The following is a 20,406-nucleotide window of genomic DNA, read 5'->3' on the forward strand; positions in this document are numbered from 1 at the left end:
AGGGGAGAGGTTTCCAAGCTGAGCCATGCTGGCTGAGGAATTCTGGGAGTTGAAGTCCACGAGTCATAAAAGAGCCGAGGTTGCCTACCCGTGGGATATACCTACACAGATCGTCTTCAGCTTACAATAGTCTATTTAGTGACCTGTTTTAAGACCGTCACGACTTAACCACAGTGGGCAGGCTGTTGCAGTCGTAAGTTGAAGACTGTATTACAACCAATCGGGAAGGAAAGAGTTACAGAGAGTCCTTGACCTGCAGCCATTCGTTTAGTGACTGTTACAACGGCACTGAAAACAAAGGAATTAGGACTGTTTTTCACACTTATGACCATTGTGGCATCCTCGTGGTCATGTGAAGAAAGTATGGCAACTGACTCATGTTTATGACGGTCGCAGTGTCCTGGGATCACGTGATCTCCTCTTGGAACCTTCGGACAAGCGAGGTCAATGGGGAAGCCAGATTCACTTAACAGCCGTGTGACTAACTTAACAGCTGCACTGATTTGCTTAACGACGGTGGCAAAAAGGTCGTAAAACGGGGCAAAACTCACTTAGCGAACGTCTCACTTAACAACTGATATTTTCGGCTTCATTGCTGACTGACTGGATTTATTTCCACGCGTCATAGATCCATCCTGGGCACACGTCCAACCCGAGCCCGATTTTTTGTTATTTGAACTTTTTTTAATTCTTGATTTTATGAATTCTGCAAGCTGCCCAGCATTGCGCGATCGTCAGATGAGTGGCAGATAAATTAAATAAATAGACGTAGTTGCTTTCCCTCTCTCTTTTTCCCCAAAATTGCCTTTCTTCCAGTCAACAAACTTTACAAGTTTACAAACTTTACAAACTGTGTGTCCTGGTTCCGACAAATGAAACTCTTCAAAAGAACTTGGAGGCATTGTTTACCTTAAACTAGGATCTTTTATTCAAGTAGCAGAATATCGGCATTTACATAATCGAAGCCAAAAACTGAATCCCCCCACCCCGTGGGCACCTCGTATCAAAGCACAATTCCCTCCTCCAATTAACAGTCGTAAATCTCATCCCCCAATTAGCTTGAAGCGCGGGCTTTCTCTCCAGCTCTCCAGCCTGCCAATTCTTTTATCAGCTCTGGGCTCAGTAACCTTGATTCCCACGCTGAGTTTAGTGTTGTTATGTCTAGCCGGACTCTCGTTCACATTGTCCCCCCCCCTCCAAGCATCATCTAACTCTAAAAGTAAAAGGAAAAAGATGGGTTACATTTCCATCTGTTGTCAATGCAAAAACATCCGCTGTTAGCAGCGTTGACGCCGTGGGATGAACTGAACGACCGTAGAGATTCACTTAGGAAAATGGAGTAAAACTCATTGAACAAACGCCTTGCTTAGCAACATGAATTTGCAGCTCAATTGTCCTTGTATACCGATATGCCCCCAATATAGGTTGACCCTCCCCCCTTCTTTGGGGCATCCCCTCAAATACTGCTATCATGTCACCTTTATTTCTTCGTATGTTTCGATCTCCAGGCCTTTAATCGTCTTAGTTGCTTTTTCCCAAAGTCTCAAACACTTCCCCCCCCCTTTTTTTTTTTGCAAAGTGTTGACCAGAATTATTCCTTTCCTTCCCCACAGCGGCCTTTTCTATAGCATCTTCACTGACCAGTTGAAGTGCAACCTGTCGGTCCTGAATTTAGACCCAGAGATCAGTCCGGAAGGATTTGGGATCCTCCTGGATTTTATGTACACGTCTCGTCTCAATTTGCGGGAGAGTAACATCCTGGCGGTGATGGCCACCGCTCTCTACCTGCAGATGGAGCACGTGGTGGACACCTGCCGGAGGCTCCTGAACTCCAGGTGAGACGGCGGGGTTTTATAGCACGAGGTGGGATTCGCACGCGGCACCCCTGTCTTCCTGGAGACGGTGTTTTCCTCCCCCTAAAAAGAGACTTGTTTTCTTCGTTCATCTCTGAGAAAAAGAGGTGCTAGGATGAATTCCCTAGCAACCTAAAGCATTGTGTCTCAACCTTTTGGCCATATTAAGAGGCGTGGACTTCAATTCCCAGAATTCCCCAGCCGGCGAGGAATTCTGGGAGTTGAAGTCCGCACCTCTTCAAGATAGCCAAGATTGAGAAACAGTGGACTAAGGGGAATTCTGGGTGTTAAAGTGCTGGGAGTCGACTTGGGGTTCCACAGCCACCGACGGAGAGGGCAAAATCTCCCATCCGAGCACTAAGCCAAGTTTAACTCAGTTTAAGCTTTGGGAGAGTACCCAGCTTCAGTTAGGTGCTGCCCTCTGCTGGGCATTTGCTGAATGTTTTTAACTAAGGGGGGGGGGGTCCAAATACAGTACAGATAGTCCTCCACTTACAATAGTTCATTTAGTGACTGTTCAAAGTTACAACGGCGCTGAAAAAAAGTGACCTACGACCGTTTTTCACCCTTACAACCTTTGCAGCATCCCCATGGTCACGTGATCAAAATTCAGACACTGGGCAACTGACTCATATTTATGACGGTCGCAGTGTCCCCCGGGGTCAGGTGATCCCCTTTTGCAACCTTCTTGATAAACAAAGTCAATGGGTTCCTAGCTTAACAACCGCAGTAATTCACTTAACAACTGTGGCAGAAAAGGCCGTAAAGCAGGGCAAAACTCGCGTAACAACCGTCACGCTTAGCAGTGGCCGTAAGTCGAATACCTGTATCGTAACATCCCTTTTCTCTTGGTTTCAGCGAAACGGAAATGGTCTCGGCTGCCAAAAGCTCCCGGGAAGATTTTTTAGCTAACCAGATGCTCAGCCAACCCCACATGATGGCTTACAGAAGCCGGGATATCTCAGAAAGCAGCTTACCTCTTCGGAACGGTTCCGTTTGCGACGGGCGAGCCTTCATGCCCAGTTTGTACAGCAGCATGTCCGGATCCCCCATCTCCTACACTGGCTACAATCCCGTGCCCGTTGGCGGATACCTGTACTCGGACGAAGAGCTACGAGACGCCAGGATGCCCGTCTCGGAGGCTTCGAGAGGACACCCCTTTTTGAGAGAGCGGGTGGCACCTTGCAACGCGCCTCGGAGCAACGCTGCCGAGTTTACCCGGGCGGTGGCTAACATCTCGCCCAGCCTCCGCCACCCCGCCGTCGTCTACTCCCCGAAGGAAGAAGCGGCCGAGGAGAACAAAACTGTAGCCCGTTACGGGGCACCTATGGGTCCTGATCCCGCGCCTTCCCTGCCACCCAGTGGCGCCTACTTTGCGTGCGGGAAAACGAGCCCGGAGGAGGAGAGGTCCGCTCCCGAAGCCAAGCGGGCCCAGCGCTTCGAGCCCACCAACGCGCCTGTGAATCGGAAGGTGGTGACCAGCCCTCAGAGCCCGCAGAAGTCGGACTGCCAGCCCAACTCGCCGACCGAGTCCAGCAGCAGTAAGAACGCCTGTATCGGTCCAGGCGCGACTTCGGCAAAGAGTCCCACGGACCCCAAGGCCTGCAACTGGAAAAAGTACAAGTTTATCGTGCTCAACTCGCTCAACCAGAATGCCAAGGAGGATGGCCCCGAGCACACCGAGGCGGGGACCCTCTCGCCACGGCCGTACGGGCCCTCCTTGGCGTGTCAACAGTCCCTGGAACCAGAGAACATGGAGGTGCAGTCCCCAACCAAGCTCAACGTCAACGGGGAAGACTCAACTATCCCGCAAGCGAGCCGCCTAAACAATATTCTTAACAGGTACGGGGCAAAGGGCCTCTTCCTTCTTGGATGAGGAGCGGGTGTGCACGTTGGTGTTCATGTATGTGTAGATTTGGATTTACTAGTGGTGTCCCATCCAAATTTCTCACCAGGTCTGATCTTACTGGCTAAAATATATTTCGAGTTAGGGCAATGTTTTGCGACTTTAGCAAGGTGAAGGTGTGTGGACGTCAGCTCCCAGAATTCCCCAGCCAGCCACCATTTTAGAAGGTGAAGCCCATAGGTCTTCGAGTTGCTGAGGGCGAGAAACGCTGAATTAATTTAATTTCAGCCATCTCTTCCCAACCCTGTAGCCTCCAGAAGTGCTTTTCGTGGCTAAATCACGGGGAAAAAGTCTTCCACCTTTTGATAGCTGTGCGAATTTCTTTTGGTGTGGCTGGGGTGTTGAGATGCAGGCCATAACTTCCTCCATTATGGCGCGGTTGTAATTCAGACAACACCCCTGTCCCCAGGTCAGCTAGGGAAGAAATGCCCGTATTCATACGAGATCCCAAGTGAATTTTTACCATTGTGCATGCGTGGCTTAGGAGTTGTGTGAACTCGCCTTGCTTACTGGGTTTAGGGTTCAAACGTACAATGCTGTTCCTAGTAAATGGTTAATTTGGGGTGCGCATAGGCTGAGCAGAGTCCCTGCATTGCTTGCCATTGGCCAGCATATTACAACCGGCAACCTGTTGTTAAATCTACACTTCAGGCAGTTTGATCAACAGGGATACAAACCTTGGCAAGTTGGAACAGGACAAATGTTGGTTTGTACATCTTGGTTTATAGTGTAGCTCATTTGCAGGAACCCCTTTGTCTTCTTAGAAAAGGTTGAGGAACCCAAAGAGTTTGTCTAGAAATTGCAAGTGGTTTTTTACTTACGACAATTCATTTAGTGACCGTTCAAAGTTACAACGGCACTGGGAAAAATGGCTTAGGATGGTTTTTCACACTTACGACCGTTGCAGCATCCCCATGGTCCCGTGATCAAAATTCAGACGCTTGGCAACTGACTCTCACTTATGACGGTTGCATTTTCCCGTGCTCATGTGATCCCCTTTTGCAACCTTCTGACAAGCAAAGTCAAAGCCAGATTCACTTAACAACTGCGTTACTCAACAACTGCAGTGATTCACTTAACAACTGTGGCAAGACAGGTTGTAAAATGGGGCAAAAATCAATAACTCGCTGAGCAACAGAAATTTTGGGCTCTGTTGTGGTCGTAACTCGAGGATCACCTATAAGACGAGAAATTTTAAAATACGTATTTGACTTCATGGACTGCCTGAAGAGATTTGAGGACCCTTTGTGGTTGCCAAAATGCTTCTTTAAAGTTCCGTCTTAGCCAAATGCAATAGCTGAGTCGAGTATTATCTGAGTAACAGACTGTGGTTTAGCTTAGCCCCTGAAGAATCAAAGGGCAGTTTCCCACCACTGGATGTTAGTCTTAACCCAGTTTCTTGCTCTCTAGATCCCTTGATGGTTCTCCTCGGAGCAGTGAGGACCAGTCCCCGTTGTATCTGCATTCGTCCAAGTGCAGCTCCTGCAGTTCTCGGTCCCCGCAGCATTCGGACATGTGCCTTCATACCCCCGGATCCAACTTTGGAGAAGAAATGGGGGAAACCCAGTCGGAATATTCAGATTCCAGTTGTGGTAAGTCCACAAAAGTTTCCGATAACTTTTTTTGGGGGTGATCGCCATGTTTGTTAAAAGGATGGCTTGACTACTTGCCTTGATATACCGAGAAGGCAGAAGTTTATTTCCACTTAAAGATAGCCTCTGCTTGAGTGGAGAGGCTCATCTTTTGCAGACGGGGTCAGTTTAATACAGGTAATCCTCGAATTACAGCCAGAGATCCAATGGCACTGACAAAAATGACTTAGGACTGGATCTCGTACTTATGACAAGGCCTCGAACGTACGACTGGGCTTCGCACTTAACGACCAACGCGTCATCCGCGTGGTCACGTGAACGAAATTCATAGCTTGGCACTATGAATGTATTTATGACAGTTGCGGCATCCCAGGTTGATGTGACCGCCATTTGTGACCACCATTCCAGCCGGCTTCCGACAGTCAGAGGCGATGGGGGAAGCCAGATCCACTTAATGACTTCCAGATTCCCTTCGCAATTTCAGTGATTCGCTTAACAACCCTGGCATAAAAGGGGCAAAACTCACTTGCTATCTCGCTTAGCAACAGAAAATTTGGGCTTAGTTGTGGTCGTAAGTCGAGGACTACCTGTGTGTAAAATTAGGTTCAGAAAGGTTACCTTTTTCATATCCCCAGTTTCTGATTTTGCCGTAGCTTGAAGAATATTATTAGATATTGTATTATATTAGATAATATTATATCCCAACACTCATTTGGGGCTGAAGGCTGTTCCACCCTTCTGTTGGATCACATGGTGCTGTACAAACATTTCCTGCCTTCTCACAACGCGCCTAACCGGGTTTGTGAACAGGCCATCCACGGGTTGGAGGCGCCCCCTCGGGCACCCCAAACAAACCAGGATTAACCAGGATCGATCTCACGTCTCAAATCTCGGCGAGGGCTAATCCTGGCTTGTTTTTTGACGGCGAGGGAGGCGAGGGTCAACCCCGTGCCTGGTTCTGAGGGTGGCCCGGCGTGGCGCGGTTCCACGTGATTCTCACCCGCGTCCCCTCTTCCTCTCCGACAGAAACCCGGTCTTTTTTCTGCAAAGAATGCCAGTGCCCATTCTCGGAAGAGGCCGCGTTCAAGAAACATTCCCTGCAAACGCACAGTGACAAACCCTACAAGTGTGACCGTTGTCAGGCCTCGTTTCGCTACAAGGGGAACCTAGCCAGTCACAAAACCGTCCACACAGGTATAGCCTCACCTGGGGGACACATAACCACGGCTCTCCGGAGTGCTGTCGAACGCAGAGAGGGCGGTTTGAAGTGGCCCAATCCACCGGGCACAGGCCAGGCAGCAGAGCCGTGGCAAAAAGAAGGGTCATTTGCAAGTAGTCCTTGACTTAACGACCATTCGTTTAGTGACCATTCAAAGTTGTGACGGTGCTGAAAAAAAAGTGATTTAGGGCCGGTCCTTACACTTATGACCATTTGTTTAGCCGCCAGAGGTGTGATGGCACTGGAAAAAGTTACTTAGGACCAGTCCTCACACTTACGACCATTCCTTCAAAGTTGTGATGGTGCTGAAAAAAAGTGATTTAGGGCCAGTCCTTACACTTATGACCATTTGTTTAGCCACCAGAGGTGTGATGGCACCGAAAAAAGTTACTTAGGACCAGTCCTCACACTTACGACCATTCCTTCAAAGTTGTGATGGTGCTGAAAAAAAGTGATTTAGGGCCAGTCCTTACACTTATGACCATTTGTTTAGCCACCAGAGGTGTGATGGCACCGGAAAAAGTTACTTAGGACCAGTCCTCACACTTACGACCATTCCTTCAAAGTTGTGATGGTGCTGAAAAAGTGATTTATGACCAGTCCTTACACTTAACAATCATTTGCTTAGCGACCAAGGTTGTGATGACGTTGAAAAAAGTGACCTAACGACCAATCCTTGCACTTACGACCATTTTTTTTTTAGCAAGCCTGAAAATTACAACGGCACTGAGAAACGTCACTTAGGAACAGTCCTCGCACCGAATTTTGATCACCTACGCCCCCCCACCCCCACCCCCGGGGATGCTGCAATGGTCAGAAAGTGTGAAAAACAGTGATAACTCACTTTTTCAGTGCTGTTCTAACGGTCACTAACCAGATCATTGTAAGTTGAGGACTACACAGTTGTGACTTGCAAATTGCACTCCTTTGGCCCATGTGATGTGTGTATGCGTGGCAGGGGGGGGGGTGTCTCACTCATGCCAGAAAGGGACGGAGTTTGCATCGGCTCCTGGGAATTGAGGGAGGGGTCTTTCCATAGCCCCATATCAGGGGATTCTGGGAAATTTCATTTTCTTCCTTGAAAAACAGCCTGGGGGGGGGGGCGGTGAGCTGAGTTGTGTGTTTTGTAGAGCACTCTGTGATCTGTGCCCCCCCTCCCCCTCCCCGAGACCCTCAAATGTTGGCTTGCAAAGAACAAAATTGAGTCGCAAATGGCCCTGTTGAAACATTGGCAACACGGCTGCACCTGTAGGACTTCAACTCCCAGGAGCCTCAGCTAGGAAAGCCTTTGGAATTCTGGGAGTTGAAGTCTGAAGGAAAGTTTATCCTGGATGATTCTGGGGAGTTGAGTTTAATCCTCAACTTCCGTGAGGATTAAATGGCTTAAACCAGGGGTCCTCAAACTTGGCTACTTTAAGACTTGTGGACTTCAATTCCCAGAATTCCCCAGCCAGCATGTCTGGCTAGGGAATTCTGGGAGTTGAAGTCCACAAGTTTTAAAGTGGCCAGGTTTGAGGACCCCGGCCTAATCTTTTTAAAAGGTGTTATTAAAAGGGAATGCCAAGTTGGCGAGCAGCTTGTCAACTTTAAGACGGGTGGACTTCAACTCCCAGAATTCTCCAACCCTGCAGAGCTGGCTGGGGAATTCTGGGAGTTGAAGTCCACCCCTCTTAAAGTTGCGGCGGTCGAGAAACACGGATGTAGAGATTCAAACGTTGAGCAGATTCTGAGTTGTGTGTTTGTGTGCAAATAACTTTGAGACACTAAAAATGTGCTGTTTGGTTGGTCCAAACAGGCGAGAAGCCCTACCGTTGCGGTATCTGCGGGGCGCAGTTCAACCGTCCGGCCAACCTCAAGACTCATACGCGGATCCACTCCGGGGAGAAGCCGTATAAATGTGAAACGTGCGGAGCTCGCTTCGTACAGGTGGGTGTCTGCGGGGCCAAAGCGGGGGATGGTGGTCCATGGTTGCCCCTCCCCCCTCTTGAGATGCAGTAGGAGCTGCGGAGGCCCCCCCCAGGTCAAAGAAGTCACGATGGCGGCCGCAATGGTCCGTTGGAAGCTGGGCCTTTTTAAATGTAGAGGGTTGCACTGTTGGGGCTGCACTTTCCTAGTAGCCATCTTGACTTTTTTGCCCAGCCCTGACTAGCAAACGCCAGAGAGCCAAGGAAGGAAATCTTCCCAAATTGTCAAACAGTTTGAGAATGAGTGAGAGGAAGATGAGCAAGATAGGTTGTTTCTAAATTTCTAAAATGAATGAGAGAGAGAGAGAGTGATAGATAGATAGATAGATAGATAGATAGATAGATAGATAGATAGATAGATAGATAGATAGATGATAGATGAATAAATGGATAGATAGCTAGATGATAGATGGATAGATAAGAGATAGATGATAGGTAGATGATAGATGATAGCTAGATGATAGATGGATAGATATATGATGGATAGATATATGTGTTTTGTACCAGCCTGCTACCAGCCCTGCAGAAAAGGCAGGGACAACCCCTCCACAAATGGCAAGAGGCTGGAATTACGCCTGCCAAATTTATTGCAACAAAAACAAACAAGACACGAACCAAGAAACAGGAGCTTAAAGAAACATGAACCATCCGAATGAGCGGTTGCCTTCAGCAAACCAGCCCTCCCCACACATTCCCCTTATATAGAGTTCAGGGCGTGGCTTCTCTCTGCCTCCTTCCGAGAAGCCCCATTGCCTTCCTCTGTTTACTCCTAATTGACTGCCTCCTGCGTCGGGCGTCCTTGAACAGGGCCAGCTGTGGGTCATCTTCATCCACACTGTCAGGCTCACACAGCTGGGTCTCCGTGGTGACCAAGTGGGAGGGGCCTGGCTGAGGGCTCTCATCAGCAAGATCTTCAACCCCCTCAGCAAGGTCTTCAACACCCCCCTCCTCCCCTGAGTCGTCCGACCCAACTGCCGAACCCACAGGCTGACCCTGAATCACAACAATATGATAGATAGATAGATGATAGATAGATAGATAGACAGACAGACAGACAGACAGACATAACTAGATGGAGGGATGGATAGACAGACACAGATAGATAGATAGATAGATAGATAGATAGATAGATAGATAGATAGATAGATAGATAGATAGATAGATAGATAGATAGATAGATGATAGACAGATGATAGATAGATGATAGATGAATAAATGGATAGATAGCTAGATGATAGATGGATAGATAGAGATAGATGATAGGTAGATGATGGATAGATAGATGATAGATATAATATAGATAGATAGATAGATAGATAGATAGACAGACAGACAGACAGACAGACAGACATAACTAGATGATGATGGATGGATAGATAGACAGACATAGCTAGATGATAGACAGATTGATGGATGGATAGATAGATAGATAGATAAGGGAAGGATAAAGCAAAATAATACATTAAAATAATAAATAAAAATAATAAATACATGTACTGAAAACACAACCAAAAAAATCAACAGGCCGAATGGACCCCAGGGCCTTTTTCTGCCACAAATTTCAACAGTTTTCCAAGGGCAAAAAATCTGGACCAAGTGAGGCCTTTTGCTCCCACCCTCTAAAGCCTGCAAAATGGGTGAAATCAAAAGGTTTTTTTTTCCCCTCCAACAAAGAGGACGGGGGGGGGGAATCGGAGCCCCCTTTTTGGAGGGGTGGGGAGAAACGCCCCCCCGGATGGCCCTCTTGAGTCTCCCTTGCCTTTCCCAGGTGGCCCACCTCCGGGCGCACGTACTCATCCACACCGGGGAGAAACCGTATCCGTGCGAAATCTGCGGTACCCGTTTCCGACATCTCCAGACGCTCAAGAGTCATTTGCGGATCCACACTGGAGAGAAGCCCTACCATGTAAGCCAACTCCCTTGTTTGCGGAGAGCGTTCGCACAAACAAAAAAAAAACCTAACACCCTTCAGGTTTACAAACCTCCCTGGGCCCTCATTCGTGGTTTGTCTGCCGGGGAGACCACAAAGTCAAGACGGCATCTTGGGCTGTACCAATGTGGCTGCCATCTTGATTTTATTTTGAACCCGCTCCGGGCCACACCAGGTACAGTAGTCCTCATTTTACGACGGCAACTGAGCCCCAAATTTCTGTTCCTAAGCGCGACATTCCTTAAGTGAGTTTTGCCCCGTTTTACGACCTCTCTTGCCGCAGTTGTCAAAGCGAATCGCTGGGGTTGTTAAGTTAGTCACGCGGTCGTTAAGGGAATCCGGCTTTCCCAGTGACTTTGCTGGCCAGGAGGTCGCAAAAGGGGATCACGTGACAACCCCCCCCTGGGGACGCTGCCACCATCGTAAATATGAATCGGTTGCCAAGTGTTTGAATTTTGATCACGTGACCATGGGGTTGCTGCCACGGTCGTTAAGTGTGAAAAACGGCCGTAAGCCACATTCTTCAGTGCCGTCGTAACTTTGAACGGTCGCCAAATGAACGTCCGTAAGTTGAGGACGACCTGGGGAGAAAACTGATTTTTTTAACCTTTTTTCTCAAGCGCTCGCCTTTCGTTTCTCGATGTCCATTGCGCCCTAAAAGTGGCACACTTCAATTGCCTCTTTTTTCCCTCCAGTGTGAAAAGTGCAACCTGCACTTCCGACACAAGAGCCAACTCCGCTTGCATCTCCGGCAGAAACACGGCGCCATCACGAACACCAAGGTGCAGTACCGCCTGTCTCCTGTCGACACTCCACCGGAACTCTCCAAGGCGTGCTGAGGACTAGCGGCATGAAACGGCGGATGAAGCCAAGAGGCTCCTACCGGGAAAAGGATGGGCAGAGTTGTCCAAAGGATGCTTCGATTACTTTAGGGGGGGAAAAACGAAACAAAAAGAAAAAACCCCAACGTGTTGTTGTTCTCGCTGTTTTGTGTTGTTGTTGTCGTTACACATCGGAGTGCCTCTAGAAGCCCGGAGCGAAGGACAGACGGGGTGCAAAACAGGGAGATGGTTTACGTTCCGTATTACGTGGGGTCGGGTTTTGTTCCCCAGTTGTGTAAAACTTCACAGTCGGACTACTTGTGTGTGCGCGCCTGTGTGTGTGTGTGTATGTGTGTGTGTGCGTGCAAACGGAAGAGAGGGGTCGACAACCTTTCTTACAATGTCTGCGCAGGAAAACTGTTGAAAACCCATTTCCCCCCCCCCCCCCGTTTCTCTCCTTCCCCCCCCCCCCCGCAGGCAGAAATTGAGGAATGTACATTGTTTTACGGGAGCAAAATGTAAATCTTTTTATGCAAAGTTGTGTGTGTGTTTCACAACAGAGAAAGAGATTGTATAAGGGATACGAAAGGGGAGGGGGGCTTTAAACTTTTTAACCAAAGGTGAAGGAATTTACGGCGGAACTGTAAATAGATGAATGTATATGAGATATATATACATATATGTGTGTATATATATATATATAAATATATATAAATAAATGACACACACACAAACATATATATATATGTATATATGTATATGTATATATGTATATGTATATATATGTATATATTGTATATGTATATGTGTGTGTGTGTGTGTGCCTTTAAAAGATATTATATATACATATATATGTATATGTATAAATGCATTGAAGTCTCTGTGCTTAAGTCTCTGCAGGCAGAGGCTGAAGAGAATCTCCATTGCCAAAAATAAAAAATAAAATAAAAAATGGAGCACTTAACAAAATATTTTAAAACAAACAAACAAAAATTCTGCATCCGTCTTGGTGAGAAAAATATTTTGTCTAAGAGCCTTGAGTGTGTTATTTGTATTTTTTTGCAAGTGAAGATTTACAATTTACAAAAAAAAAAAGAGTGTGTATTAAATAAAGAAAAACTAAAGCTGCAGAAGGAATTTAAAATAATATAAAGTGTATTTTTTCCCAGTCTGTGTATATATATAAATATAAATATAAATATAAATATAAATATATGTATAATGTTTGTTGGGGGAATATTGTTTTTTTTTTCACAGTGCCTTTCTTTTTCGACAAAACTGAATCCCAGTGGGCGGTACGGTTTTAAGGATTGGGAAAGGGAATGACCCGGGTGAACTCCGGATAAATAAAAGCAAAGTCTGTTTTGTTCTTAATTTTTCTTTAAAAAAAAAAAAGGAAATACAATAATTTGGTCTCATTTTATACACTTGTGTTACAATCAGTCCTATCTCGGTGACAGGGTTTTTGGGCTACATCAAACTGCATTAATGCATTCTGTAAAATAGAGCTGTACAAATCCAGACAAAAAAATAAAATAAAACAGCAGAACCTGGAGCCAAAATTGTGTGTGAACTCATTCTTTAGCGCGCCCCCCCCAATTAATTCATTTAGATGCAAACATTGTGCGAGAAATCTGGGGGGGAAAAACACCTGGGTTTTTTTTTAGACCAAGGGTCTATAAACTTACCAAATTTAAGACTTTTATTTCCCTTCCAATTTTTTATTATTATTATTATTATTATTATTATTATTATTATTATTATTATTATTATTACCTTGGAGGTCTTCTAGTCCAGCCCCCTGCTGAAGCAGGAGAGCCAATTAATTAATTAACTGAATTAATTGAAGACAAAAAGGACACATTGGTCAATTTAACGGATGAAAGAATATTGAATATTGAGGGGTATGATTTAATTTAATTTAATTTTAATCCCATTTATATCCCGCCCTTCTCCGAAGACTCAGGGCGGCTTACAATCTAAAGCACAAATCAATGTGCTTAGACTTGTGGACTTCCAACTCCCAGAATTTCCCAGCCACTCTCCAAACTTAGCAACTTTTTAAGACTTGTGGATGTCAACTCCCAGAATTCTGGGAGCTGAAGTCCACAAGTCTTAAACTTGTCGAGTTTGGAGACTGCTGCTTTACACTAAGAAATTTGGACTGGGACTGAAAAAGGCTTGTCCTCACAGTTACGACGATTGCACCATTCGCACTATTCCGTGATCACAATTCAGACAACGTCTGGAACAGATATATATTGACAACCACCGCCGTTTCCCAGGGTCGTGTGATCGCCATTTGCGACTTTCTCAGCTGGATTCTGACAAGCCAACTCAAAGGAGGAAGCTGGATCTGTTTAGGTAGGACTAGAACTCACCGTCTCCTGGGGATTGGCCCAACGTCACCCAGCTGGCGTTCATACCTAAGGCGGAACTAGAACTCAACACATCTATGCCTGCAGGGTACCTCAGGTTCTGTCTTGGGGACTTTAGTCTTCAAACAACTTCGTAAACATTTTAGATGAAGGGATATGTGAACTGTTAGTGCCGCTATTTAGTACCTTGGTAAGGCCACACTTGGAATATTGCGTCCAGTTTTGGTCACCACGATGTAAAAAAGATGTTGAGACTCTAGAAAGAGTGCAGAGAAGAGCAACAAAGAGGATTGGGGGACTAAAACATATAAGGAACGGTTGCTGGAATTGGGTATGTGTAGTTTAATGAAGAGAAGGACGAGGGGGGACATGATAGCAGCCTTCCAATCTCTCAGGGGCTGCCCCAAAGAAGAGGCAGTCAAGCTCTTCTCCAAAGCGCCTGAAGGCAGGACAAGAAGCAACGGATGGAAACCCATCAAGGAGAGAAGCAACCTGGAACTAAGGAGAAACTTCCTGACAGTTAGAACAATTAACCAGTGGAACTCCTTGCCTCCAGAAGTGGTGAATGCTCCAACACTGGAAGTTCTTAAGAAGAGACTGGACAGCCATTTGTCCGAAATGGTATAGGGTTTCCTGCCTGGCCGGGGGGTTGGACTAGATGACCTCCAAGGTCCCTTCCATTCTGCATCTCTAAAACTGTAATTAGCTGTGTTAATTCTTGTTCTCACCACAAGGGGGGAGGCCAGGATAACATTTGAGCACCTAGTGGCGAAGAAGGCTTTTTAAAATTAAAACTACGGGGAAACCCCCGGTGATGGGCATGTAACACAATTCAGCCCGTCAACTGAACACAAGCAAAGGCAATTTTCTGAACGGAAGCTGCCAGAAAGAAGAGGGGGGGTCAAATTATTCTCCAAAGCAAATTATTCTCTCTTTTATCAAGGAGAGAAGCAACCTGGAATTAAGGAGAAACTTCCTGACAGGGAAGACATTAACCAGTGGAACAGCTTGCCACCAGAAGCTGTGAATGCTCCAACACTGGAGGTTTTTAAGAAGAGACTGGATAGCCACTTGTCTGAAATGGTATAGGTTCTCCTGCTCAAGTGGGGGGCTGGACTAGATGACCTCCAAGATCCTTCCAGCTCTATTCTATTCTATTCTATTCTATTCCATTCCATTCCATTCCATTCTATATTTTCTATTCCATTCTATTCTATTCTATTCTATTCTATTCTATTCTATTCTATTCTATTCTATTCTATTCTATTCTATTCTATTCTATTCTATTCTATTCTATTCTATTCTATTCTATTCTATTCCATTCCATTCCATTCCATTCCATTCTATATATTCTATTCTATTCTATTCTATTCTATTCTATTCTATTCTATTCTATTCTATTCTATTCTATTCTATTCTATTCTATTCTATTCTATTCTATTCTATTCTATTCTATTCTATTCTATTCCATTCCATTCCATTCCATTCTATATTTTCTATTCTATTCTATTCTATTCTATTCTATTCTATTCTATTCTATTCTATTCTATTCTATTCTATTCTATTCTATTCTATTCTATTCCATTCCATTCCATTCCATTCCATTCCATTCTATAGTATTCTATTCTATTCTATTCTATTCTATTCTATTCTATTCTATTCTATTCTATTCTATTCTATTCTATTCTATTCTATTCTATTCTATTCCATTCCATTCCATTCCATTCCATTCCATTCCATTCCATTCCATTCCATTCCATTCTATATATTCTATTCTATTCTATTCTATTCTATTCTATTCTATTCTATTCTATTCTATTCTATTCTATTCTATTCTATTCTATTCTATTCTATTCTATTCTATTCTATTCTATTCTATTCTATTCTATTCTATTCTATTCTATTCCACATTAGGAAACAGGATCAAGAGATGCTGCCCAGAGACTGGTCAGATAAAAAACAACATAGCCTGCACCTGCATACAGGTAAGTCCTCGATTTACAACGGTTCATTCAGTTCAAAATTACAACAACTCTGGAAAAAAGTGATTTATGACAATTGTCATCCTTACAAGCTTCGTTGCATCTCCTCGGTTGCGTGATCAAAATGCAGGCACTTGGCAACTGGTTCAGACTTACGACGATCGCAGTGTCCCCCAGGGTCACGTGATCCCCTTTTGCGACCTTCTGACAAGCCAAGTCAATGGGGAAGACGGATTCACTTAACAACCGTGTTACCAACTTAACAGCTGCGGTGATTCACTTAAGAACTGTGGCAAGAAGGCTCATTAAAGGAGGCAAAATTCACTTAACAACTGTCTCGCTTAGCAACAGAAATTTTGGGCCCCACTGTGGTCGTTAGCCGAGGACCTCTTGTAATGGGCGGTGCGACAAGACCCACAGCTTCATTTTTTAAAGAAGTCCAGAAGTCATGAAGGGGCCATAGTTCACCTATGCTGGCTGAGGAATTCTGGGAGTTGAAGTCCATGAGTCATGAGGGGGGCAAAGTTTTCCCCATGCTGGCTCAGGAATTCTGGGAGTTGAGGTCCGCCAGTCATGAAGGGGCCACAGTTCCCCCACGCTGGCTGAGGAATTCTGGGAGTTGAAGTCCGCCAGTCATGAAGGGGCCATAATTCCCCCACGCTGGCTGAGGAATTCTGGGAGTTGAAGTCCGCCAGTCATGAAGGGGCCACAGTTCCCCCACGCTGGCTCAGGAATTCTGGGAGTTGAAGTCCGCCAGTCATGAAGGGGCCACAGTTCCCCCACGCTGGCTGAGGAATTCTGGGAGTTGAAGTCCGCCAGTCATGAAGGAGCCACAGTTCCCCCACGCTGGCTGAGGAATTCTGGGAGTTGAAGTCCGCCAGTCATGAAGGGGCCATAATTCCCCCACGCTGGCTGAGGAATTCTGGGAGTTGAAGTCCGCCAGTCATGAAGGGGCCACAGTTCCCCCACGCTGGCTCAGGAATTCTGGGAGTTGAAGTCCGCCAGTCATGAAGGGGCCACAGTTCCCCCACGCTGGCTGAGGAATTCTGGGAGTTGAAGTCCGCCAGTCATGAAGGAGCCACAGTTCCCCCACGCTGGCTGAGGAATTCTGGGAGTTGAAGTCCGCCAGTCATGAAGGGGCCATAATTCCCCCACGCTGGCTGAGGAATTCTGGGAGTTGAAGTCCGCCAGTCATGAAGGGGCCACAGTTCCCCCACGCTGGCTCAGGAATTCTGGGAGTTGAAGTCCGCCAGTCATGAAGGGGCCACAGTTCCCCCACGCTGGCTGAGGAATTCTGGGAGTTGAAGTCCGCCAGTCATGAAGGAGCCACAGTTCCCCCACGCTGGCTGAGGAATTCTGGGAGTTGAAGTCCGCCAGTCATGAAGGGGCCACAGTTCCCCCACGCTGGCTCAGGAATTCTGGGAGTTGAAGTCCGCCAGTCATGAAGGGGCCATAATTCCCCCACGCTGGCTGAGGAATTCTGGGAGTTGAAGTCCATGAGTCATGAGGGGGGCAAAGTTTCCCCCATGCTGGCTCAGGAATACTGGGAGTTGAAGTCCACGAGTCATAAAAGAGCCAAGCTTGCCTACCCCTGCACTAAATAGTAGGACTACAGCTATTATGCGTGATTATACCAGCAAATAACTGGATGTTTAAGGAATTCTCACTTGGCCATATTTAAGTCTAGATTTTTAAGGATTAAATTACTTCTCTGATGCTAATTACAATTGTGATTTAATTCCATGTTCAGATAAAAGAGCATTCTTTTTTGCCAATTTCCTTAATAAATGTAGACATTAAGCCATTTTTTAAATAGACACAAGAATTTCCCTGAGTTTGAAATTCTCCTTTTGGCTTTTACTATTACAACAGTATTATAATTGAAATGAAGGCTTGTAATTAGCCAACTATCATTTGCTAGAAAGAATAAACTCGTTTCTAGTATAACTTGCTTGACAAGGTAATCTTCAACATATGAGAAGAGAAGAGAAGAGAGAAAGAATAGAATAGAATAGAATAGAATAGAATAGAATAGAATAGAATAGAATAGAATAGAATAGAATAGAATAGAATAGAATAGAATAGAATAGAATAGAATAGAATAGAATAGAATTACAGAATGGAATGGAATGGAATGGAATAGGATAGGATAGAATAGAATAGAATTACAGAATGGAATGGAATAGGATAGGATAGGATAGGATAGGATAGGATGGAATGGAATAGAATAGAATAGAATAGAATAGAATAGAATAGAATAGAATAGAATAGAATAGAATAGAATAGAATAGAATAGAATAGAATAGAATAGAATAGAATAGAATAGAATAGAAGAATAGAATAGAATAGAATAGAATAGAATAGAATAGAATAGAATAGAATAGAATAGAATAGAATAGAATTACAGAATGGAATGGAATGGAATGGAATAGGATAGGATAGAATAGAATAGAATTACAGAATGGAATGGAATAGGATAGGATAGGATAGGATAGGATAGGATGGAATGGAATAGAATAGAATAGAATAGAATAGAATAGAATAGAATAGAATAGAATAGAATAGAATAGAATAGAATAGAATAGAATAGAATAGAATAGAATAGAATAGAATAACAGAATTGGAAGGGACCTTGAAGGTCATCTAGTCCAACCTACTGCTCAGGCAGGAAACCCTATAAAGTTTCAGACAAATAGCTGTCCAGTCCCTTCTTAAAAACGTCCAGTGTTGGAGCATTCACCATTTCTGGAGGCAAGGAGTTCCACCGGTTCATTGTCCTCACTGTCAGGAAATTTCTCCTTAATTCCAGGTTGCTTCTCTCCTTGATGAGTTTCCATCTATATAAGGAAAATAATCTCCCAGTTTCTATGTTGTATTTGTTTCAACGCTAACGTGGTGAGAGCAACACTGAGGGTGCTACTCAGATGCAATAGACTTAATTATGAAATTTTAACAGCCGTCTCCCCTGCCCCGTCACGTGGCCACAATTCACATGGCAGACAACCCATGTTTACGGCCGTTTGCTGCATCCCGCAATCACGTGACCGCGTCTTATGGTATTTTTGCCTAAAACTGGCGTTTGTCAAAAAAACACGCCTTAGCGAACAATGGGTTCACTTAACGACCGCTGTGTTCGCTTAGCGACCACCGCAAGAAAAAAGGGGAGGGGGTGTTTATTCCTATATCAAACTTCTTAACCACCCCTCTCTTCCTGGGGCTCAGGGCGGTCGTAAAATTGGGCGGTCGTAAAATTGAGTCGGTCACCTGAAGGTCTGCTTTGCGCGACTTACGGGCGTAATGGGCATTGGGAAGGCTCCATTACGGTCATAAGTCAAGGACTTCCTGTATTCTTTTTAGAAAATAATTGCAGCCAGAGGACCTGCAGAGGGCAGGATTATACCGTCTGTAGCTTGGAAAAACCGGGAAAGAAAATATTGATATTTATTTGGACAACAAGAAGACTTGTTTCTTTCTTTCTTTTTTAAAAAAATATATTTTATTCAAAACAAAGTCAAAGTACAAAATGGAAAACTCAAAAAAAAAATCCATGGAGACAAAAAAGAAAACCCCCCGCAAACCACAAAATGATCAAAACATTAAAAAGGTGCATCAACACACACACACACACACACACACACTCTACACATATCATCTCCTCTAGTTGAATATTGATTAATATATCACTACAGTCATCTGTGTGCGATGGTGTAGGTTCTCCTGCTTGAGCAGGGGGCTGGACTAGAAGACCTCCAAGGTCCCTTCCAGCTCTATTCTATTCTGTTCTGTTCTGTTCTGTTCTGTTCTGTTCTTTCTGTTCTGTTCTATATTACAATATCTATTCTATTCTATTCTTATTTCTATTCTATTCTATTCTGTAATATTCTATTCTATTCTATTCTATTCTATTCTATTCTATTCTATTCTAGTCTAGTCTAGTCTAGTCTAGTCTATTCTATTGTGTGCATACACCTTCCTGACCTGGTTAAGCATGCAGGAATTAATGTAAGTAGTCTTTTTGCTATCCATTCAATGTGGTCCTGACCCCCAACTTAGCTAATTAAAGAGCTGCAAGTGTTTAAATATGTTTGCTAAACATTCATGTACCCAACAAGACAATCCCTTAAATATGAGCCAGCCATCTGAGGCAGCAGCCAAAAATGCCAATGCAATCCTTGCTTGTATAAACAGAGGCATAGAATCAAGATCACACGAGGTATTAGTACTGCTTTGTAAATCCTTAGTAAGGCCACAGCTGGAATACTCCAGCCACTTTTGGTCACCATATCACAAAAAAGATGTTGAGAGTTTGGAAAAAGTGCAGAGAAGAGCAACTAAGATGATCCAAGGCCTGGAGACTAAAACATATGAAGAACGGCTGTGGGATTTGGGTTTGGCCAGTCTAAAGAAAAGAAGAAAGGGGGGGTGACATGATAGCAGTGTTTCAGTATTTGAGGGGCTGCCACAAAGAGGGAGGGGTCGCATTATTCTCCAAAGCCCCTGAAGGCCGGACAAGAAGCAACAGATGGAAACTAATCAAGGAGAGAAGCAACCTGGAATTAAGGGAATTAAGGAGAAACTTCCTGACAGTGAGGACAATCGACCAGTGGAACTGCTTGCCACCAGAGGTTGTGGGTGCTTCAATACTGGAGGTTTTTAAGAAGAGACTGGACAGCCACTTGTCTGAAATGGTAGAAGGTCTCCTGCTTGAGCAGGGGGTTGGACTAGATGACCTCCAAGGTCCCTTCCAGCTCTATCCTGATT

At 44.9% G+C, this 20,406-nt stretch overlaps 1 protein-coding gene across 4 annotated transcripts in view; it reads left to right on the forward strand.

Moving 5' to 3' along the window:
* The window catches only part of BCL6 (BCL6 transcription repressor), a 30,701-nt gene extending 18,194 nt beyond the window's left edge, over positions 1 to 12,507 (forward strand). For 3 of the 4 annotated variants that reach the window (XM_081329445.1, XM_081329447.1, XM_081329446.1), the window contains 7 exons: positions 1,614 to 1,835; positions 2,712 to 3,695; positions 5,170 to 5,351; positions 6,378 to 6,545; positions 8,366 to 8,496; positions 10,303 to 10,440; positions 11,160 to 12,507. In XM_081329445.1, the coding sequence (XP_081185571.1) occupies positions 1,614 to 1,835; positions 2,712 to 3,695; positions 5,170 to 5,351; positions 6,378 to 6,545; positions 8,366 to 8,496; positions 10,303 to 10,440; positions 11,160 to 11,303 (1,969 nt within the window). In that variant the 3' untranslated portion in view covers positions 11,304 to 12,507. The remainder of the gene's footprint in view (positions 1 to 1,613; positions 1,836 to 2,711; positions 3,696 to 5,169; positions 5,352 to 6,377; positions 6,546 to 8,365; positions 8,497 to 10,302; positions 10,441 to 11,159) is intronic. The other variant, XM_081329448.1, reaches the window with a different exon arrangement.
* Positions 12,508 to 20,406: the final 7,899 nt, after the last annotated feature.

Source organism: Vipera berus (assembly GCF_964194415.1).
Source record: "Vipera berus genome assembly, chromosome: 5".
Lineage (NCBI taxonomy): Eukaryota > Metazoa > Chordata > Lepidosauria > Squamata > Viperidae > Vipera > Vipera berus.